Raw genomic sequence first — 25,045 nt, 5'->3', positions numbered from 1 at the left:
TTGTAACCATCATTTGGTAGGGTCTACATCCAGAATTGCTGGGAGAAAACAATGCATTTTTGTATGTTAAGAGACACAAATATAATTATTCCCTGGCATCTTTAAGGCTCCTTTACATGAACCTGTAAATCCTTAATAGGAACAAGAATTATTCTAATAAAGACTGAAATAATTGCTTACATTTTCAAATTTTACAGGCTGTAACCTTTTCATTTTGTCCTTCCTTCTCTTCATTCATAGTAATTACAGCAAATAGCTACTTTCCCCATTTTGCCCCAGTTGCTCCTTTGTAGCTCCCTTTCATCATTCTGTCAACTCATTAGAAAGCCATCTTTAAGATTTTCTTTTCCACAGATCCAGATGTCTGAGAATAATCAAATTTACCAGAGTGACTACCACAACAGCAAGGACTACCTGAATAAAACCAAACAGGAGGGTGAGTAGGAGCACAAACATCTTGTTCCAGAGCCACAGGTAAATGCAGGTGTAGGTGGGAAGGCAACAGCAGGACCCAAACAGATGCAACATTTCCAAACAATTATAAATTTTATGTGTTTCAGCTGTGCTCTGGAAGCTAGGTTAGGCTACTGTTCTTACTTTCAGTTTAGGAGCTGTTCACAGCACCTTTTACTTGAAAAGGTAGAAGCAACTGCAAACCATAGCTCACAGATGAAAACGGGATCCAAGAGCAGACTGTGCTAAAGGGGATTTAGCAGGTGAAATTCCTGCCCAGGACTAAAGCCATACCAAACCCATGAACTCAGAGAGAAGCTCATGAAACACCTGATGGCACTGGTAACCATACAACAGCACTCCTTGTCCATCAGCTCCTCCCCCCCCCGGGAGCTGTGGCTACCACAGGGCAGCACTGGGCACGGCACAGGGCTGATCCTGCTCAGGGACATGGATGGCACGGTGTGCTGTGCCAGCACAGGGATCCCACCCAGCTCCACTGCTGGGCACAGGAACAACACACATCCCCTTCTTCACCTGGAGCTCCCTTCTGGGCCCCAGGCTCCACCCTGATGCACTGCAGGCAGGGGTAAGGAGCTGAAGCTGCCCCTGCCTCCTGCTTGTCACGGAAAAAAGATGCTGAAGCATCTCTATGGTTGCCATGGGAATAGGATGGCAAGTGCTGGGAGCAAGAGTGAGTAACAGCTCAGAAACTGCCTCCCTGCACACAGCTACTGCAAGCTTCAAGAGACTTCTAAAAAAACAACACACAGAGCTTCTGCACCCTGTGTTGTCTTTGATACAACACAGTTCATCTGCTGCTGATCTCACTGTTTTCTTCCTGAGCATTGTAAGACCCTTCAGTGCACAGGGTATCTGTTCCTAACCTGGTGCTGCTTTTCTGTTTCACCAAGAGCATAATTTTGTCTGATTAGGCACAGAAGAGGCTGAACCTTGGGGTCTGTATTTGCACATTTTTAGTACTTGTGCATGCTGCATCGCAATGGGACCACGTACAACAGTTAATGTTGTACCCAGCAGGATGCAAACCAAATTAGCCTAGCTGCTTATATACTTATTTTCAAAGCAAACAGAAGGAAGCATGCTGGCAAAGTTCACATAGAACTGTATGTATAAGTATACCTGTTGTGTCCTAGCCAAACAAAATCCTGTCCAGTCCCTGAATTTCCACAAATAAAAGTTTATAACAGGAAAAGGGGGAAAACCAGAAACGGGTACTGAAACAGCTGTCAGAAAAGTCTAATAATTTGCACTGGCAGAGATGCAGGAACAAATATAGGTTACTAGCACCTCCTGGGATATCCAGGAATTAAAATATATTAATTCCTTTTCATTGAAGGTTTCCTCTATTGGAGAGTGATTTCCCTTTTCACACACAGAAACAGCAACAGAAACAACCCCAGGGAAGTTCGAGGAGTTACATTATATTGCTATAAACAAAGGGAAAATCAGACCCTCTGCAGTTCTTACCCAGTTCTCTGACACTGTTTTTCTCCATCATGAAGAGAGATAATCTCTCTAATGTGTAAAATATAGGGAGAAGGAGAGGGAAAGGGTGGCCTGAGGGCAGTGGAAGTTGATAGAAAAATGTCACTGCAAGCTCAGCAAACACACAGGAAGGGAGATAAAGCACTGGAAAGATGTTGTATATGACTCGTGGGCTTAGGAAAAATCCTCAATTACTTATTGACATTGCTTCTGTAATTATAAACAAACCCTTTAGTTACACAAAAGTCAAGCTTTTCTCATTATAAAGTCCTCAATCTGCATGGTATGTACACTCCCTCTTTGAAAACAAGCATGAGATGATGCTGCAGAACTGTCTCAAGACAGGATACAGCATTCTCTGGTATTTCAAATTTGTTTTTAATTTCAAATATACTTTTCACCCCTACATGATTACAGGTGAGCCTGCTCACCAGAAAAATACTCCACATGACTCCTACAGCCTCCTGTAGCCCTGAAAAAAAAAAAAAAACATTTAAAAACTACAAGGAAAGTCCCTCTCTTAAATAATCCCATCCATCCAAGTTTAACACAAGCATGGCCTGAGAGACAGTCTTATAAAATCTTTAATTTGTACATCCCCAAGCGTCCAGTGGGGCTCTGTCTCAGCCAGATGTGAGCTCTGGTTACAGGGTACAGGAGGAGGAAATGCCTGAATGAGAAGGCCTACAGACACACAATGAAGGGAGAAAACTGACTTCTAGTCCTCCAAAATAAACATGCAGAATCACATTCAAAAGGACTATGTATTGAATCAGCTGAAGAAGTCCACGGCTCAAAGTCCAAACTCAAGATCTGGGTGCAAACTGTAGTAAAAATTTGCCAATGACCTCCATAAGTTCATCTGAGAAAGATGATGCTGAGAAAAAGCACAGCAGTCAACCATGTGACTCAACACAAGTTTGTCTCCAACAAACAAGGAGAGCTCAAAAACCCTGAAAAACAACTGAACCACAAGAGGAATGATAATACTCTCCTCCTTAAAGAAAATGCAGAACAATTTTGGCTAGTATTAACAAAACCAGCCGATGATCAGGGCAGAGTATGCACCAAATCAGCTAAAAGATAGAATTCTATGCTCAATTTCAGCAGGACTGTAGTCCACCCTGGCCACCTCTCTAGCTGTCATCCCATCTCTACACATTAGCCACTACCTCAAAGGTGCTTTACTTCAAGCACAGTAAGGACACAAACCCAGAGGCCACACACATCATCAAACAAGATGATGGTGCTGATATTGCAGCTCCAACCTTTCCTTGTCTCCAACACAAAGATGGTGGTAGGAAATTACCCTCCTCTTGCAGAGCTGCCACAGAGCCATCCATAGCAAGGAGTGACAGAGGTGACAGCCTACTGGTGCTGAATATACAGGAGAAAAGATGGAGGAGACAGGAGAAACCAGCAGGATGCATGCAGAAGGGAGTGAAGGAGAAAGTTAAGAGAACTGAGAGTGAGGTGATCAGACAGACTATACTGAGCAAATTTCTATCAGGAATATAGAAAATTGATACTGATCAATACAATCCCCCTGGAAATGTAAATTTTAAAGATAATTGTGTTAAAGGTCATGGGACTGTGGAGTGTAATACTTTTGAGGAATACTTTCACTAGCAACCTTCATGGTGCCATGGGTAACAAAAAGAACAGCAGAAAAATCTAAATTTAAATGTCAACATTTCTCTTTCAGCCACTACTGACAAGCAGAGTATATTAAGCAATAGGGAAGATGCTGAAGCTGCTCATGACTAGAATAGTGTTCTGTTCTCATTTGCACAAATACCAATCAGGAGAAAATTTAGGTAAGGCAATTAGCTAGTAAGGGTATCCATTTCTATAAACACTTATTATGTGTAATGTATGCAACGTCCTTCCCTCCCATTTGCTATTTTTAATTTGAACTGAGCACAGTCTCTCACCCAGCACCTCTGTGATTCATGTTTCCTCGTGCCTCCAGAGGCAAGTACATCTAAATATATTTTAGAAGATCACTTCTTTCCACCAGCTCCAGAGACTAGTACAAAGATCCATCATCACTTAACATGCAAACCCCTGCAAACCACATAGTTAGGGAGAACTGTGCTGAGCAACATCAAGCTCATGGCTGGTTGGGTCTCTTATTTCAGTGAGTTTGTCAGCAGCAGAGTCTGGAAGTCAAGCAAGTATTTTCACATAGCTGGAATTGGCCATTATGTTCAAAAGCATTTATCTGGACGCTGAACAAGTGTTTGTTTCCTGGAATAACCACTCATGGAGCATCCAGATTAGAGAGTACAAATATATTGGCTAAACTGAATTAAAGGCAGTCAGCCACTCCAAATTAAACACTCAAGTGAAGATATTTCCAAATACAGTAGCAACAACAGAGCATTGCACAAGTGGGGTAGCCTCATGTTTAAAACATAGGACTGAGAGCTATTAGATCTTAGCTTCCCCTCCTACTTCTGCTGCTTGTCTCTTCCTCTTGATCTCAAGTAAATTATTTATTGTCAAGATTTACATTTCCCTAGATTCAAAAAGAGGCAGGCAGACTCCCTGGCTTTAAAAAGCAGTGTTGCAATAATTAATTCATTATTCTTTGCAGAGCACTCTAAAATTATTAAAGGCTACTGCAGAAATGTACATTATCAGTGTTATTATATTCCACTAGCAACTCCCAAAATAACTCTTGGATGAAATTATAGTATTCTGAATTCAATGGAACCTCGAGTCTTGAACCAGCATCCTTCCATGTCGGTGTAAAATGAAGGAAGGAAAACATCTATCTGTGGTCCTAACAGGGTTTCTCTTTGCACTATTCTACACCCATTATTTCCTTCAGCACTGAATTATACACACATATACAACCACAATGACAGCAAGCATGTGGAAGGAAATACCAATCCAGTCAGCTCAGCAGTGAAAGACAAGGGGCCAAAGTAAATCCTGTAAATGAAACCAGCACCCCAACTCCAGCCATGCTGTAAATGGTGCTGTGTCCACTATTATATAATTCCTTAGAAAAATGGTAAAGGATTTTAACTGGCTTTTTCAAAGCTCAGCAAAATTTATTCTTTTAAATTTCATTTGCATAAGGTTGGGACAACTCTTTAACACTCAGTTACATACATTTGCTTCTGTGAATGCAAGACATAACCACATCTGCTGCTGGAACTGCTTTTGCTGCAAGTGCAGACTGGACAAATCTATACAGAAATGACCAGACAGATGTTTAATAGTCTAGGCTGTATCTCTGCTCAAATGTATTCATAAGATAGCTGTAACAACAAATTAAGGGTACAATTAACATATTCCTGTCTCAAACAGCTAACTTTGAATAAGACTCTGTGTGAATCAGGGTGAAAAGTGATGATAGGGAACTTGGTACACTATCATATTTGCCTAATAAGGACAACAGGATTAATTAAATTTTCATTATCAGTGGGAGCAGCAGTTTTGATTGAAACTGATCTTACCAAGTGATCATTTTACTTGGCAACTTTTTAAGAGGTGTATTCTATAGAGTATCAATGCAAACCAACTAACACCCCTAAATGTCCCATTTTCATTACCTGTTGGTCATCTGGAGTCCATATGCCACAGGTGATCTGACTCTCCAAGTTAATTTCTGAAGACCAGTGTCTTTGTCCGCTGACTGAACCGACCAGCACAAATCCATCTCTATAGGAGATAAGTGCCTGAGTCCCATCATGGCTCCATGTAAAGTCGCTTACCTTAAGATATCAAAAACAAGAAAATAGTTATATGGGCCATGTAGGATGTTTCTACTGATTTAATAAAAGGCAGCAGCGCACAGAACAAGACAGGCCAACTATTAGCCTAGCTGAAGTTCTGATGTCATGCCTACTGGAGAAAGCACCGTGCTTGCCAAGCACCTTTGTGACAATTCTTGCACATTCCTTTCAATAAAGAAACGTTTCATTTTCTCCTGTGCTTTTTGAAAGGTATAAAGTATCTTGTCCTCTTCATTTGGTCTCTCAGGACCTGATCACTCTTGACTGCAGAGAAAACATGCACACCAACCTGTGCCCCACGATCGTTCACGAGCTCCACGGACCATCTGCCTTCGTATTGTATCCAAACAAATATTCCTCCATCTGCATCGCAGGTTGCTAATTTCTGGAATGGTTCATTCCATCTCACCAGCACAACCTTAGAAGATGACAAACAAAAACAGCATTATCAAAACTGCATGTTGTGCTAACAGCTATTTAACAAGAACCAGTTAAACAATACTGCCAAATAAATATTGCATTTAAGCCCTAAAGATGCACAAAATAGCGATTTTCGGCCCAGCATTAGGCGCCTCTCAAGAACAGCTGGAATCTTTTTGTCAAGCTTGTCAGAAAATGCACAATCTCTCACTCTCAGACCTTTTTGGAAGGCATTGCACACTTTCAATAAAATCACAAGGAACACTGGAACACAGAATTCCATTACAGAAGCTGCAAACAGGAAGCCCTGCACAGATTATCCAACACTCCCTCAAATGATTCCCCCACTCTACTCTCAGAGGCTGTCAGACTCTTTGTCAAATCATCACCTCTTGCTGAGTTCAAATAAAGTTGCATGCTCTGCACACAATTTAAATACTCAGAATGAATACATATATTCAAAACAACTCCTGAGAGTCTCAAATTATTAAAAAATAGAAATTCTGAATGAAAGTTGCTTTGCTACTGAGTGCAGAATGAATACAAAGCAGCTTTAGATTCTTCTCTCCACATCAGAGCTATCTTAGCCTTTCTGGAGAACCTAATCAAGTCTAAACCTACCAAATTGCTCTCTCATTTTTAATTAATACCGATTTTACAAATACAGTATCTCTTGAGACCTCAGCATAAAACTAAAAAAAAGCATGTCATCCTAGTGCCTGAAGCAAAAACTAGCAGCAAAACCATTTACCTTCTGTTAGTGACTTTTTCTTAAAAACTTTTTTTTTCAAATTAGTTTTTTCTTAAAAGAACTTTTTTTCCCAAATTAGTTTTATTTCAAAAACATGCAGATATATATGGAACACTTACAATCACACACAAGTAAATTCTGCCCCCAGCTATTTTACTGAGATGGTGAGTATGCAAACAAAGTAAACATGTATTAAATGCTCAATTAGTAGACTGTTATTTCAACAACTTAATAAACATCCAGCTGTAATGACACTTTTTCATAAAACTAAATAGATAATTAATCATGTAAAAGCAACAGGCAAGATTTTCCTGAAATATATTATGCTGCTTGCAGATATGGACTGATCCTCCTAATGTTTCCAGTCCCAAGATGAGCTCCCAAGATGAGTAAACACACCCTTCCCGCTTCACAAGGAAATAGTTTCAGAACTAGGATATACATATGCATACCTAGTATCGAAACTTGACAGCTGAGGGATGATCTTACACTTATTTAGTGAGTGCTACACTTATTCAGAGCGTCAAGGTCACAACCTAAGAACGTGTCTAGCAGTGGAGCTCACCAGTCTGAAGCATCAACCCTTGAACCATTAAACAACCACAGGAAAACCATTTCTTCATTCACATGTAAAGATTATGGGGAGAAGCAAGTTTGACAAATCACCTCTCTGTTGTTACACACCTTAGAAGAACCCCAATTGAGATTTTGCAGAAAAACACTGGCTTCTAGCTAATACATCCTTGCAGCTGCACTCTAAGTCACCAGTCCTGTTTCCAGTTTGGCAAATTATACCATGCCCCCAGATGGATTATATCACACTCGGGCTTTTTAAAAAATTCTTATGTTGGAAGAGCAGCAAATTAAATATTCCATTACAGCAATGCAAGCAGATGCATTTTGTTGGAGGTTTCACTCTGTCTCTTCCACCTAAACAAGAATAGCACAGATTTGTCAAAATTTTGTTTTCATTTTTATATAAATCCAATGCACAGAGCCATAATTTCATTTACCCTGAGGCAAAATGCAACAATGACATAACTGTACTTGCCAGCAATGCCTAACAGTATTATGAAAGAGGTGAAAAAAAACTCAAGGATAACATTGAAAATTTTTTGTCTTTAAAGGCTGGGAGATGCTAAGGCTAAGGATGACCATTAATGAGTGGAAGGTACTTATCATCACTAAAACATAGATCTTTAAACACTTAGAACTGCTCACAGATCATTCCAAATGAATTCTGCATCATACCAGAATGAATTCCTAGACAAAACTGAGTAAAAAAACCAACTAGCTATTCAAATAACATGAATACTTTGGCTAAAACCATTAAGAATGCTACTACCTGTCTTAAAATTGCCCTGTTTGGCAAAGATTTGAGATAAACACACAGTTTATAGATTAGACACACAAGCTGACTTTGTAATATGAATTACAGTCAAACTGACAATAGTTACTTTGTTGTGTTTTGTTTCTTTTCTATTTTAAATAGGATCCTTGTTAAAACTTGAAAATTTTAATTCAGATTCTGTTCAACCTGTCTTTTGCTCAAATTTTGTAAAACATCCAAGAGTACATTTGAATGTAAACAAGATTAACTAGAGCCTCTATCCATCTCAATTAGATACAAATTAATAACTTCCAAAATAACCTTATTGCTTTATAATCAGAAATGAAAGAGAGGTGATTCTTATATGCCTTCAGATAACAGCCTCAAAAGGAAGCAAATTTGTAATTTGAAAATTCAACTCATTTAAATACAGAACAAATGTTATTTTACAAGGTCATTTTATGGATGATGCCGTAATTTACATTTCACATCTGACTACAGGTGCAGAGTCCACAATTGCTTTGAGTATTTCCAGTTTCATTTTAGACACTTAACACATTGAAGAAGAGAGAAAGAAAGGAAGGATTGCCCTAAGTATTAAGATGATTTTTGGCTTTTACGTTGGCTCAAATGTAAAGCATATGAAAACATGTCCCACTGATAGCACACTTAAATAGCGCATAATTACCCCACTTGAATTACCCCTCTACAAAGAGGCATTTTACTGCTAACCCATAAATGCAAAGATATCATTACTTTCACTAACAGCTTCAACTCACAGAGGACCCATTTCTACTTCTGCCTTTATGGTCCTCTGCTTTCTACTTAGCATCTTCACATAGGTACTGAAGGTCTGAACTGTTTTATCTTGTACTCAAAAGAGTGAGAATGTTGATACACAAAAGTAAGTTGTCTGTGGACCATTTGTGGTCCACACAGCCTTTCTATATTGTCTAATTATTTTTGTTTGTTTGTGGTTTTTTGGGTTTTTTTAGTTCTATGAAAATACAAATTGTGGTTGTTCTACTCTCGAAAAATGTATCACAGGTATTAATCAGCTTCTAAACCACTGTCTCACACAGGATATGATCCTTCACAAATAAAATTTGGCCTGAGATACTAAGTACAATGTAAAGACCAACAATTTGCCCCCAAACAGGATGCTTTCCACAAAGCTGTGAGTTTTGAGTCAGTCTTATGCTTTCTTTGAGCTCCTTTTTATACAAGGAATAGTGGTAAAAAAACCACTTGATCTAAAAGTTCAACATTCAGGATCTTCAACATCTCTGGTTTAACTGCCAACTTGAAGTTTAGGAATGAAATTCAATTAATCCTAAATGTGCTAGAAACTATTCAAGAACTGACTGCATACTTTAATGCTGCTAACAATGTTGTTATCTCTAAGATTTTAGACAAGAAATTCTAAGTAACTGTAATTTTGGAGCAGCAAATGTGTGATCTATAGTAAACATGATCTCTTCCCAACAGAAACCACATATGGTAATCTAAATTTATTACATGCTATTGACACTTTTAATATTTTTTTCACATTTTCTAACACAATACAAGACCACTAAAATCCAATGCGTTCGGAGAGCTTTTGCTATTCCTAATTTCATTACGGTATTTGAAGGAGATAACTGAAAATATGACACCAATAAGTTTTGCAAGAGCCAAAGTCCTTAATCTAGAATACCACACAACAGACATTACTGAAATCTTATTTCTGTACATATAGTAAATAATTGTTAGAGAAACAAGGAACAAACATCTACCAAAAAGGGGGTGGGCGTGGTAAGTACCTAGGGCAATTAGTTCCTAGAGTTCCTTACCAAATTTAGACAGATTTTATTATGGATATCCTGTAGTGAGTCACAGTGACTCATTTTTTAAAACTTCTGATCCTCCATCCATCTTCCTGGGGAGAGGCATATGCTCTAAAGATAGAGGTGTTCTCCAGCATTTATTTCCACATCAGCTATGGAGATGTGTTTGCAGATGGACTGCCACAGCAATAGGGAACAGAGAATCCTCCATGCCAATGTTCGATTACAGCACAACTTGCTACACCTGAAGAGCCACATTCCTGTACCTGGCACGAGCATTTCTGCAATTACAAGTGAAGTTGACATCTCTGCAGGGTGCACAGGATGTGATGCATTATAACTCCACTGAGCATATGGAATAGCTGGCCTTTCCCTCCCCAGATAAATCATACTACATTTCTAATGTTATTGAAAGTTACTGAAATAGTTACACCTTCCAAGCACAAGACCTAACTGTTCCCAGGACAGAATAATGAAGGAGATTAGGCTATTGCTTACAGTAGCAGAGTACAGGACTCAGTCTACCCAAAGGCTTCTTCCAATACTACACTTTTAGGAAAGTACTCAACATTTTAAAGGAACATATAAAGGCTGAAAGAAAGCATTGACAAAAGGGACCAGACAATCTACCTGGAATCACTGAGCATCACCTATTTGCTTTATCAAGTAGTCCTGTTATGCAACTCCCTAATAAATACACTGATCTTTACTCATGGTTACAAGTATGGATAAATATGTGCATACAGTAGGTGCAACACACTGGCACATATTACAGTTTAATAATGACCATAGAGCTGAAAAAAATCTCTAAGTATATCTATCAAAGAAAAAGGATAGGTGTGCAGTGGAGAACAGAAATGGAACACTGAAGTACAAGAACCAGAGAAAACAATGACCACCTTCACATGCTACTGTATTTCAGTGCCTTTCCTTTCATTGTACAGAGAGATACAGCTACACTTATATACATCTGTGTACATACATTATAACACAAGTATGTGCATGAATACACATCCCTGTCAATCCTTGAGGAACCTGTGCCAGCTTTGTACAATTTGTACAATTAACTCACAAGTTAATTGAAGTGGATTTTTGTAACCAAAATATAATTGGAAAGTTGGAACAGGCACCCAGAATAAGCAGTAAACTTGCAGTTAATGAGCGATTGCTTCTCACTATACTTTACCTCTAGCCAATATTTAGTTCTAAATGGTTCTGCATATGTTTAGTTCAATGAAACATTCAACTGTCTTTTAAATATTAATATTTTTAAAAATGTTATTTAAGTTTTCTCTCCTAATTTTTCACACTGCAGATTGTTTGCAATCATTCTTACTTTCACCTTCCCTTATGACCTTTATTTCGTGCCACTACAATAATGTCAGGATAATTCTCTCCATTCAAACTAATCCAATTACACAAAGAGCATCAAGCAAGAATTTCTCCTACTAATAATACCAGACAAAAAAGCAGCAGATGTTGGCATCACCCATCTTTCCTATCCTCCTTGTCTTCTATTGCATTCCCTAATGAGATACTCCCTATCTCTCCCACACCTGCAGAGCACTGACTTTTTGTTTCCAGTGACATTGTGGATGGATGTGCCTCATTTGCATATGGAGCTGTCACTTTCCTAGGTATGATACCCATCAAGGAATTATTATTACTAAGAAGAAACTACTGCTATTAATAACAAACATTGTGTTGCAGCTAAAGAATGGCATTTACATTTATAGAGAAAAACTGACAACTCACAAGAGGGGCTGCAGGTTACAGAGGGGGTAGATGAATGGCAAATGAGTTCTAGGAAACAGGAAATACCACCCAAATTCTTCATGTTTCTCTAGCCTAAACAACAAAAGTGAGCCCTTCTCCTAGAAGGCCTGGAGCAGCCTCCAGATATCTGAGGGACAGATGCCATGTAATGTCCCTGTCCCTGCCATGGGATAAGCTTTGGTGAGTGGTGCCCTGCACTGAGGGCACAGCAGCTGCTCACAGCCCCCATGGGTTCAGCCACTGCCACCAGGACAGCTTTCCATTGCCACTTGTGCACCCTTTATCCCAGGATCCCACATTTTTATTGAAAGATGTGCATTATTTGCAGCTGCTGTCAACTCGCTTGTTCTGCTCCTTGAAAAGGAGTTTCAATTTTTTATTTTTTTTAAGCTTACAATCTGATTTCATAGTATAACACTGTCAATAAGCTAAGCATGTCACCTGGGGGCTTAGCCTTGTGCTAAATGAAATCAGAGGTAAGGCTAGACCAGCAAGAAAGTGCTGATCTTAATGGAAATGAAAGGTCCAGGTCCAACCCTGTACCTTCTTCTGACCACAGATTTCTCTATGGCCTTCATGTGAAACCCTACTCCAAATTCCTAACTCAAACACCTCAGGTAAAGCTCTGAAGTTAAGTACAATGGAAGGATACATTAGAAGCTCTATGCCATTTTGTTGGATTCACTTGCTCTATTTTTTTCACCCCTTCTCCCTGATGTTTGTTTTCATAGTGCTCAGGGCACACCCCAGGCTGACAAAGACTAGGATCCCCTGTGCAGCTGCAGAAAGAGAAATGGCCAGGTAGGAGCAGTGCAGCTCATCAGCAACAACTCTCTGAGTACCTGCAGGGGAGGTATCCACTCCCCCAGGGCTCACTTACTCTATGTGTGAGTGGCTGGGAGCCTCTGCAAGCAACAGTGTGGCTGCTCAGCCCCAGGGAAGAATGCTGATGCTCCCCATCAAGTTCTGTTTATTTGCTTTGCAGATGAATGACAAACATAGCTATTTTTAAAAGGTATCTTGAGGCTGGCATCCAACCCACCACATATACCTATTTTTGAAAGGTATCATATGGTTGGCATCCAATCCCCAATGGGTGCTAGTCAGATCTTTAAAAGCTTGAGGGAATTATTTAGGCAAATAGACAATGGCAAAAAAAAAAATATTTTGAGAACTGCTTTGAGGAAGGAATGCCTTTAGTGTTAGATGTTGTCTTAAAAATACCTAGACTGTCAATATCTCACTGAATACATTTAGGGGCCTTGATAGTAAACTGCCAAGATGAGGACTCAGAAAAGCTCTAAAGCTTTACAAGTCTCCTTACATTCCTTAAGTGATACACTTCATTTTAACAAATACACCCTCCTCAGTTTCTATTAGTCCCAAGGATTTGCCACACAACCATTTTATTTGTTCACAGAACACAAAATGTGTTACATTATCACCTACTTTAGAGGAAAACATGCCCAAGACTCCTCACAGGTACCAAACCAGAAGTATAATGCTCCTATGAATGAAGTGGCTCTCAGTTCTAAAGGAATTACTCTTTTCACTTTGGACTCACCACATTTAATTGTGACTTCAGAGAACCACAGTTGTGGGGGACATAAAAAAAATCCCCACACCAACAGAAATTATCTGTATCCAAAGTATATCCCATACATATGTTTGGGCAGCAGAAGATTTGACAGGTCAGAACAGAAAGTTGCATGTGAGAAAAATAACAGGTGATACGAATCTAACATGGATGAGATGTTGGTATGTAGGTACTGGTTCTCAGTTGAGTAAGTTTGTTAACTATTCCTTCAAGGGCTATTAAAGAAAATAGTTGGTTATAATCTGAAGGAACACAATAAAGACGTGAAAAATTAAGACTTAACCACTCATATGCCCAAGATAGCTGCACACTATTATGCTCTTGGAAGGGAAATTGGTGGAGGTCTGCTCTTCTCCCATCTTGCAGACAACAGTGTGACAGAGAGAAGGTCTCTGGTATGGTTTTGACTCCCTTCCCTTCACAAGGATTCTCAAGTCTCAAAAGTTCATTTACAGAAAAGACACTTGTTTCCTTTCCACAGAATAATCATTTTTAAGTTATGCCACACTCAGCTTCATTGAGGCAAGCTCCTTTATAGCATGCACACCCTTTATAGCATGCACATTACTACCGCTGTCTCTTTTCAATGGTCATCCTGTACTTAGAGGCTGTAAGATATGTCTGTTTAATTGCCCATACATACTCCCTATAAACACAAGGACAAGTCCAAGTCAAATAAAAATAAATCAAAACTGACTGTTGGTAAGGATGAGCAAAGGATAAAATAGCACTTTCATCGCCCTCCTTTGTAAGAAAGGGATTTCACTTTGTTGTAGTTCTGTACAGATAAAACACTGTAACAAAGAAAGCAGAGACAACTATTCTAGCTAAAGATGAACAACTATTTTGTTAGAAGATCAAAATATCAAGAACAATAAAGTTTCTCCTCTTTCTAGCAAATCATTGATGAGCACCATTAGGAAAGGTTAATTCCTGTTAAAATAAGACACATGCAATAACTGTGCTGAGCTGGAAGTTCTTTGTGTTTGCCATCTATGGTGGAGTATTTTCCCACAAGAAAAAAAAAGCAGTAAATTTAAATCTCTGATATTTAGTCTCCATTAAATTAAAAGTACATGAGCCTAATGCTCATTTAACTAACAAATCTGACAAAATTGCATTACAGATGGTAAAAATCAGGACCATTTAAAAAACTTCCACATTTACATTCACTTTTGGATTGAATATGAGAAGCTCATTGTAAAGAACATCATGCTTTAAGAACAAAAATAACACTCACTGATATCCACCAATGCCTCATCACTGTTACATGAATTCAGAGTCCCTGTACATGTTTGTTAGAAGTTTTGAGGGAAGAAAAAATCCAACCAAAATACCTCAAGCATAAAGCAGATTCAAAACACTTACTATCTCTTATTTGTTTCAACCTGGCTAAAATTAGAGAAAAATATTGGACGCAGAGATACAGAAACCTTGTAAGAGAATCTATGGCTTTTCTTGTCTCTCTTCCTTTTAAAAACATCCAAAATGAAGGAGCACAAAGTGATTACATAAAAAAACTCCAACACCACCCTCTAAAAAAACCCCAACAAAATTAAAGAAAAAAATGCGACAACAAACAAAACTGAGGAAACAGATTAACAATAAATACTACTGAAAAGAATTCCAACTCAGAGTCAACTAGCTCTACTCTACTTTCTATCAGCTACTTAGGAATTCCTGTACTATCTTCCCACCTTGGAAATGGTACATTGTTCAGGAATACCTCCAGGGCAATGTATTGCTGGAAAAAGCCAATGAAGTGACTATGACACACACTTTCCCTTATACTAAATCTTCCCAATTTGGTGGCTAAAAATTTCTGATCAAATGTTCTTGTAATAGTGAAATATAATTTTATAACTTCACATGCATATATTAATCACAAAAAATTATTCAAGAAAGAAGAAAACTCTACTAGGAAATTTTAAAAGAAAACTCTTTAAAATGTAATATAAATTCTGTTATATAAAACAGTGTTAATTAACAAGAGGAAGGAGGTAACACAAGTTCTTCACTTTCTGGAGTCTATTCTGAGAAGTGCCAGAAAAATAATGGTGTCTCACGATCACACACAGAGGATCTGCCCATTCCAAATACACCAAGTCTGTCTATCTCAAATATACCAAGGTGACAGATCATTTTTCACTTGTCAGAAATTCAAATTCACACAGCACAACAATTAACTAACATTATTCCAGGTTTCTGAACATCATCATTAGCATTAGTGGTGGACATTTTATAATGAGAAGCTGATCAATGACTCTCTTCATGATTTTACAGGTTAGACTATAATTTACCTTGACGCCACCCTGCTTTGCTGAAATCACTGTAAAACAAGTGTTAGAACCTGACTGAAGCACAAAATTTGTGCAAGCCCTAAGGAGATGAACTTCACTCTTTAAAAAATACAGTAAAAACTTTATTTCTGTCAGCAATGAAAACAGAAAAGACCTTAAAATTCACAAGCAGTGTCAGAGTGTTGTCCAAGTATGATTATTTCTCCAAGAGCTACAATACTTCAACCCTAATTATTTTTTTCAAAAACAAGGAACTAAAAATAATCCAAACTTCAGCAGAAGCACAGATCAGCTCTTCAAATCTATTATGATCTCCCAGGTGATAATAGTTGTGCACTAATGTAATTAAGCTGAGTTATAAGGTGAATTTGAGACAGATGGTGCAGCTGGGCACTTCACTGCTGAAGTGGGACTACTTTGCTACCTGAAATACTCACCTATTGTTATGCCAATCATCAAGTCCACCCACATGACCTCTGTGTGAGTTAGACGACATTATAGAACATTTCCACCACCTGAGGAATACTGGTGACCTCAAATTAGTCACAGATACTGAGAAAAGAAAGCATTTATATAATTTTTATATAATTTTTACTGGACTGCCTGGGCTGTCTTTATGGGACTCATGGACGCTGCACATCCCTAATCCTTGTGTGAGATTGAGGAAATTCCACCAGGCTAGTTTGCAAAGGCAGCACACCTGCCTTAACTTCCAGCACAAGGCCCTCACCTGGGTGGGTTCCCAGCAGGGTCACTCATACAATATTCAGCTAGTGGCATTCAGGACAGCTATTGAAGGGACTGTATAATTGCTGAGATGGACACAATAACTAAAAATCCCAATATTTACACAAAAGACATTCAGCTTAGCATATTAGAATAAATAAGACAACAGATACCTACCAACAATTATTTTTCTAATAAATACACACATATATTACCCCCTTGAAGGTTCTGATTCAGGGTTAAGATACACTGGACCACTTAATTTGCAATAATATGATAGAAACTTCTGACAATGTGAATACCAGATAAAGAAATGCCATACTCTAAGAAATGCCAAGTAGCAGATTTTGAAAATGCTATCCCTGCTTTGGCTGGCCTGCAATTCGGCACAGACTGTTTTCAGAGCAAACCTCTCTTAAGAAGTTTTATCTACATTTGCTATTTCTCCATGAAATAAAACCTGTATCATGATGCAGTTGGCCAAGTGACCAACAATTTCACTTGCCTGACTTTCCAGAGAACACAAGGGAGCCATAAATACAGGGTAGAATTAGTTACTTGGACAGAAGGACAGTAACAGGCAAAGTAAACAACCCCAGAAAGCACAAATCACTGCTAATGTTTTTTACCAATGTGACACACACAAGTCTCAACTAAAATTGACCCCCATGTTGTTGGAACTGCACATCTTGTGATCAAGTATAGCCTTTGGAGTTTTAGGCTTGAAGACAAAGCAAAAACCAGGTCAGGGAAGCTCTGCAGGGAAGGTTTGCTCTACAGAACTGTAAAATGACTGTATGAGCCTCAAGAGGAGCAAACTGAGAATGTAATCCCTGGGCACCACAATGGGATATAAAGGTCACCATGAAACTATCAGATTGCTGGCAGAATGGGTGACAGGTAACATACATCTAAGTAAGCACAATATTACACCTTAGTTAATGAAAATATTAACAAATTTATTGATCACCAGTGGCTCAGAAAGCAGTTTTCAAGGAACTGAGGTAAAACTGACTTGCAGAGACAAACGAGCAACAATATTCAACCTTTAACAACCCAACCAGTATATGAACCACAGCCTAGAGATGGAAGTTGTCTGATCTGTATCCAAGAGCATAAGCCAGATAGTTTATATGCACTGCATCACTGGAAAGTAATTTTTATAGTCTAGTTTATCCTTTGTTTCACCCAAAAAAAGAGAGAGGAAACGCACTAAGTAAAAATATTTCTGTTTTTTTCTTTTTCTTCCTCTGTAAAATCCTTAAGAAATTTTCACCAGGCAAAATAAGCAGATGTTTTTTATCTCAAGTCACTTGCACATCAACGAGCATATGGAATATTTAATGTTTAAAATACATTGTTAGGGTTATAATTAGTGGCACGGGGTCTAGTTGGGCCCAGTGTTGTTCAGTTGCTCATGGGTGACTTGGACAAAGGGACAGTTGCCTCCTTGAAGATTTCACTGACACACAAATCTGGCAGGAGTGGCTGATGGCCCAGAGCTCTGTGCAGCCCTTGAGAAGGACCTTGGTGGGAGAGAGGGGCAGAGAAGAACTGTCTGGAGTTCAGCAAAGGCCAATGCAGGGTCCTGCCCTGAGCAAGGACAACCCCAGGCACCAGGACAGGCTGGGGCTGAGCTGCTGGGGAGCAGCTCTGCAGGGAAGGACCTGGGGGTGCTGGTGGACAACAAGCTGTCCATGAGCCAGCAGAGTGTCCTGGGGGCCAAGAAGGCCAATGGCATCCTGGGGTGCTTGAGGAAGAGCATTGCCAGCAGGTCTCTGACTGTCACAATCCAATGAATTCAAACTCAAACTCAAAAGCAGAAAACACTGACCCCTTATCAAGCATCCACAGCATTACTTCAGACAGGGATGGAGAAAATATTTGCCTTCATCCTATGCATAATTTTCATTTCTTTATGATTTACAGATTTTAAAGTAAGTTTCATCCTTCTTAAAAGAATTTTAAAGCATGGAAAGTAATCCAAGTTTTGAGATATTATATTAGAGGCAAATAATAAAATAAAAGAATGCATACTGGCAAAGTAGTCATGCAAAGGGTCAGCAAGTACTGGAACGACATGAAAAAACAAGGAAGGCACGATATCATTAAATGTTACATTAAGAAACAGGATGATATTCAGGAAACTGTATTTTAGGTTAACTATTAAGCAAAGCTTTCAGCAATGAAAGGAATAGTTGAACAGTCTTCTAAAAGAAAAGGTGGAATGAAGCCAACCTTTGGAAACACTTGATACAAATTTTCACATATTGTAAAATGGTATATTGCAGGGAATTCTTTTTAACTGATATAGTTATTGCAGATCAGTGGTTCTTTTATTAAAACATTGTTTTCTTATTCATTAACTGAGAGTTAAGAAATATAATTGTGGTTTATTAATGAACATAAATTAATTTTCTAACGTTTTTACAGAACAGTATCACTTTAAAGCTCATTTCAGTGCTGAAGTGTTGCACATATATGGACTAAAGACATGTCGGGATAAGTATGTGATTAAGAGATACAGCATATAGAACAGTCCTATTCTATGCAGGAGGGTAAAGAGGAATGATCTGTGTCTTTCTATAACTATGATTAAATCACCTTTTTGTGTCTGTCTGGATATAGGGATATAGGGGATGGATGTCTAGATGGTCTGCCAGCTATTTTCATGTCTGCAAGCAGTCTTTCCAGTAAGTTTTGCTCTGTGTGCGCTCTTGTTACACTTTAAAACGTTAGTCTGCTTACATTTCCAGAGCACATTTCCTGCAGAGCAATGGAGTGAAACAGCCCAGGAAACATTAATTTTCTCAGAAACCTTTAATAATTAGAGTAGTGACATTACTAGCATGATGATCAAACAGCTCTACTTGGAAATTGTTTGCTCATATCAAGCAGCTATTGGTCTTGGGAGGGAGACTAATTGTATGGGTGGTTCTGAGTGCAGGATAACAGAGAAATCCAGTGGTCTGCCTCTCTCCAAAAACAGAGAGATGGATTGCTAGAGCCACTGAGCAGAAGCATGGAATCAACACTAGGACCCTAGATCCAACAGAGTGATTTTCACCAAGTTCTGTATGCAGTACGAAAGAGTACTCTGTGTTGGAGGAGTAAAGGAGCCTCAGAAAGCTGACTCATGGCCAAGCTCAGCTAGCACAGGGCAGGAGATGAAGCTGAGCTGAGAAGGCTCCAGGTAAGCATCCCCAAATGATGGAGCACAGAGATCCCACAGCCACAGCTCTCACCTACTACTAGCTTCCTCTATCATCCGCTATCCCAGAGCTTTACCTGGAAGCTGGATATGCAGCTTTGCCATCCCAGCTCACCAGCCAGAAGTATTTCAGCAAACCTCCATGTCAGCACCAACCACATCCGTGCAGTTATATCTCTCTTTGCCATCATTTCTATACAATAATTCCTTCAAAACACGTTTCTGTAGAAAATGCCAACAAAAATGTGCCCAAGTATCCATGATGCTCACACCCGACCACTGCTTGGTATGAGCCGTGGTAGGACATCCTGCCTGCGCTGCAGCCATGCTCCCAACCACCCTGACACTATGAATCACCAAATCCCAGACTCAGTATCAGAAGAATGATTTTGCTCCTAATGCACCATTTGCCAAAGCTGACACCTTTGCTGAGTGGGACTGAGTGCGATTCAGGGAACTCTGGGCAGTGTCTCCCTGCAGAGTGAGGCAGTGCAGAACAGCCAGCTACTGAGAAACCTCCAGTGCCCAGCTTCACATGATCTTGGAATATTAGATTTATCAGTACTAAAAATAAAACCATGTGATGTGGACTCATGCACTGGAGAGTCTGTTGTTAATGCCATGAAAAACCAATAGCTGAGATACCGTAACCACAAGCCAGTCATCTAGACTCAATAATCTTATTTGCATTTATGACCCAGTTAGTTAACGCTATTTTAACAGAAATTATGCCAGCCTTCTTAATCTTTCTAAAATTTTGTTATTATTGCTGCATAGGCATATGCACAATTTATTAGCCATTGATTTCCCCAAACTCTCAAGTAGGAAGGGTTTTTTTCCATTCCATTTCACTGATTCCAATCAGCAGGTTTGCATTATGCTTGCCATTTGAAGGCCAAATATCAGCATTTTCCATTAACATTTTAGAATTACCGTATCTTCTGGTAATTAAGCAGAAATTAGTTTCTTTTTTTGCATATATAGCTTTCCCTTCTCAGGAGGATTTAATTTCCAAGGTATTTTCAAATATCTAACTCATACCTTTAAAATCTGTATACAACATCATTAATTATTTCAAATATTTTGAATTATCCTAAAATATCATGTCACTTGTAAGGAGCACAACTCAAGAGAATAACTATACCAGCTCAGAGCTGAATGTAAGACTGCAGGTACTGTTCCTGGGGAGGTTACTACCAGGTAAAATGGCAAGACTACATGAACTGACTGACTAATGTCTTGCAAGTGTCAAATTCACATACAGACAAATATAATTTAATGCAATCAATATCTTGACAAAAGCCATGAACTGCTCATCACTATGTATTCACATACATATCCATGAAAACCATGAGCACTGGAAGCACCCCAATGGGATGTGCTTTTGCAGGCAAACAAAACCAGTAATTTTCTTAGCTTAGATTTGATTCGTTTCTTTAACAGTTCAGCTGAAGACTTCAGGCAAAGCCAGCAGTTCCTTACATCACACCTTCCAGTCACTGTAAGTGAAATGAACTCCAGAACTCAAGTGCAGAAAGCTCTTTTGCTTTAGGGCCTTTTTAGGAGACAAAGATCTTTTACTCACATATGTAATGTACATGCATGACCAGAAAAAGGCAACTCAACACCTTCTACCCAAATTAAAAATCACATCAGTTCCTGACCGCATTACATTTCTGGGTTCCCATCCCTGAATGCATCTGTTTATCCACAGATCTTTGCAACTTCAAGAGATGCTGGGAATGACCCTTACCTGGGTTGCTCTGTTTCAATGCCTGAAAAGAGACCAAGCCCTTCTGACTTCAGGCACCACCCACACAGGGGTGTTCTCTAGTGTTACTGAGAATTAGAAGTCATTTCACACCTTGCATACAACTATTAATGAATTACACCACTAACACTTTACGTTAAGAAGGAAGGACAACCAGCAACAGAATATGAATATATCCCTGGTAGCTAGTCTTAAAAACTTAAGTCCAATCTTCCCTCCAAAACTGGTCAACACAAATTATGACAGCTGTAAATATTTCTGATATTCATTAAGATAACCTTTCAAAAACCTTGCCCAATTTTTCAGCACTTAAAATTTACTGCTGTAGTGACTTTGACACTTGAATCACAGATGCGAACATGAATTTCCTTTTATCCGTTTTAGAATTTGAAACCTTCTGATTTCTTTAAATAGTCACTCACTTTAGTGCTTTAAGACAAGCAAACAGCAACTTACCCCAGTCTACCTTCTCATTACCATTTGCTGGCTTATGCAGTTTTAGTACGCCTCTTCTTTGACTCATCTGCTTTCTAAGTTTCACAATTTTCTTCAGTTACTCTCCATGACTGAGACTTCCCCAATTCTTTTTCAGCTTCATCTTGTGTTCCCAGAACTCCCACTAACTCTTGAATGCTATTTTGAGGTGATACAAGGGCATTCTTTTACTTCTGGTAACAATCTCCATGCTGTTCTTTATTACTGTTCCTATTTTTAATGGCAATTCTTAATGACATATTTTCAAAATTACTTGGATTTTTTCTATGACTATTGTATTTTTCAAGTCAGCCACATACCTAAAAAGAGCTTCGTATTCTCAGGTCCAGCTCCTTCCTAAGTGGAGCTCTCGAAGGAGGGGTGTAGGACTGACAGCCTCATAGCTCTCCGTGCTCAGAGATCAGACACCACTTAGGCAATTCCCAATTCTGCCTTTCAGCAGGGCTAATGGGGCAGGCCAAATGGCACAACAGTGCTCTTTCATGCTTCTGAGAACAGAAAAGTCCCCACCAGTTTGAAGTGGGTATCTATCAACATGCCACTGTTAGTAGACCTAACTGGGTAATGCACCTTTTGCTTCTATGTTCAATACAGGGTTTGAGCCATTTTAGTCACATCACATTTCTTAATAACCATCTGCAAAGGACAACAAAACTTTCTAAAAGCTTTCATTATTTGAATCAAATGATTTTCCATATACCAAAACACCTTTCTCCCTGTCAGTTTGGCATCATTTTCTTCTGTGCAATCTCAACAGCTGCAAGCAATGAATTGTGACCCGTCAGTAATTATAATTTCAGCTAATTTGCCAACTACTGCTAAGCTTAAGGGATGTAATATTCTAGATGCTTCCTAGAGCCTTCTAACACATTTATAGTTCCACATTTTTATTGTGTTATTTCTAATAAGACTGTATATATTTTGTCCAACACCTCAGCCATCTCATACTTGACCTCTCATTAAATTTGGACACAAATCTGTGGTAAGGATTGGTACTAATAATTTAACATTTCTGCAATATTCTGCTTTCTTGAACTGCTCCCTCTGTGCACTGAAATCCACCCAGAAGGCTCATCAGTTGTCTCACCAACTTCCAGCTTCTCATTCATTTAAAGCACATTCTGTTATTTGTTCCTCTTTTTTCCTTCAACTGCATGTTCCACTGTCAACATTTTGGGCTTTTGGAGTTCATTTTTATGTGCAGTAGGATTACCTTATGGACTTATTTTCCTTGGAGAGTCCCAGAGCTAAGCAAGCACCTTCTGAAGACAGTGGTTTTCTGCTCTCCAGGCAAAGTGGACACAAAAAACCATCAAGTTACTGGATCCCAGTTGCAGGACCTCAGAGCAGAGGTACTGCCCAGGATCTACTGTGGATGGAAGAGCAGATTCTCCCTTCCCAGCTTCTATCATTTGGAGGACTACAGGGAAAAATGCTCTTGGTGTTAAAGCCTGCGTAGGGGAACACTTTTACTGTAACTTTCTCCCTGCTTATTAGATTTCAAAACACACTAGACAGTTACAAAGTAATCTCATTTATAGCTTAACACATAAGAGAATTTAAGTATTTTATATGGTCATCAGGAATAGAATAACAAATATTAACATTTCAACAGCTGGAAAACTTTCATATTTTTAAGTTTAAATTTGCAAATTTTGGGTCTGAGATGACTTGTGCAAATGAACACTGTAGACATTAACTAAGAAAACTAAGAAAATAAGATTACTGAGAAGGTCTATCTCCTGTCTTATTTCCCTTATACCGGGTCTCATCTTTTCTTATGAGATAAGGAGAGTTAATAGCTCAAGAGATTGAGGATGAATTACTGTGTCTTACTCTGCCCTACTCATCACAGCTATATAGTGCCTATGTTTACAATACTTTAAACATGAAAAGTGTCCCCTTGCAGTCTCTAGCAGCCAGAGAAGAACGAGTAGAGTATATAAGTACAACATCTACAAAAAAAAACCCCAAACAAACAAACAACAAAAAACCCAAAAAACCAAACACACGCAACCAAAAAACAAACAAACAAAAAAGCCAACCAAACAAAAAAACCACACACAACAAAAAAACCAACAAAACCCCCTGCCCATGTTGTTTGATCCTTTTGTTCTCAAGATTACATGCCTTTATGGTCTTTGTTACCTAGGCTGAACAGGGGCTTACTAGGCTACTCTGTAACAAAGCCCAAAATAAATAACATTTGACTTGCTTTAACAATACAGGGCATTGCCTTCCCTTGCAAGTAACCTGAGCTGACAATCGCAGTATGCAATCCTCCTGTTTTCTAAACAACTCTTCAAGTAAATCCTACCATAGCACTAAACAGAAAGAACAGTTCAGCTGTAAGTGAAACATCCATGAAATGGATGACTTGTTGCATATTTTGAACAAAAAGTTGGCACTGTTGAACAGTGCCAGTGCAGTGCTTAGGATCTAAGCAAACCCTCTCAGGTTGGTTGACAGAACTCTTCTAAGCACCATTCTTTGTGGGAGACTCAGGAAGAGCTGCTGTATCAATTTTGTTCACTGGGCAAAACTCTCACTTCAGCTGCTTGTTCTCATGGCTGGTTCCCATCTTACTGTTCCTTCATTTGTGCCAATGCAGTCATGTGAGTGGCCACACCACACATGGGATTGCAGAAAGAATGCCTCACAACCATCAAGTTGCTGCTGAACTGCAGTGCAGGAAAATGAACTTCATGAAGAAGCTTTGATACCACAAGGCTGTCCATGGAAGTGCATCCATGGCCCTTTGACAGCACAGCAGTGACAGAAGCAGCCTGGCTGTGCAGTAGGGCATGGTCACCTGGTGGCTGTGGCCTCTTGTGCCCAACACCACTCAATTCTACACTGAGTTCCACCTGTTTTGGTAAACCCTGCAGCTGAAGGCAGGCTACAGTCCTACAGAGCTCCAAAACCTGGGTGCCTGCTGAGAGACCTTTTGGCACACCTGGCCCCAGCCAAGAGGAAACCTGTGCTGGTGTATGGCACCAAACCCTGGGGAACAAAACCCATGAGGTCTGCAGTTTGTTTCTACAATCCCTGAACACACAGAGGTCCTCTCTGGCCATTAGAGGCTACTCAAAGCAGCAGGAGACATGAGTTAAAAGAGGATGATCTGCTCT

At 39.2% G+C, this 25,045-nt stretch overlaps 1 protein-coding gene across 1 annotated transcript in view; it reads right to left on the bottom strand.

Annotated features, from left to right (window-relative positions):
- The window catches only part of TULP4 (TUB like protein 4), a 149,417-nt gene that overhangs the window by 48,341 nt on the left and 76,031 nt on the right, over positions 1-25,045 (bottom strand). Inside the window, 2 exon segments of the mRNA XM_056486944.1 lie at positions 5,529-5,690; positions 6,001-6,129. Of these exon segments, the coding sequence (XP_056342919.1) occupies positions 5,529-5,690; positions 6,001-6,129 (291 nt within the window).

This window comes from Oenanthe melanoleuca, chromosome 3, assembly GCF_029582105.1.
Source record: "Oenanthe melanoleuca isolate GR-GAL-2019-014 chromosome 3, OMel1.0, whole genome shotgun sequence".
Classification (NCBI taxonomy): Eukaryota; Metazoa; Chordata; class Aves; order Passeriformes; family Muscicapidae; genus Oenanthe; species Oenanthe melanoleuca.
This window is presented reverse-complemented; position numbering and strand designations above follow the sequence as displayed.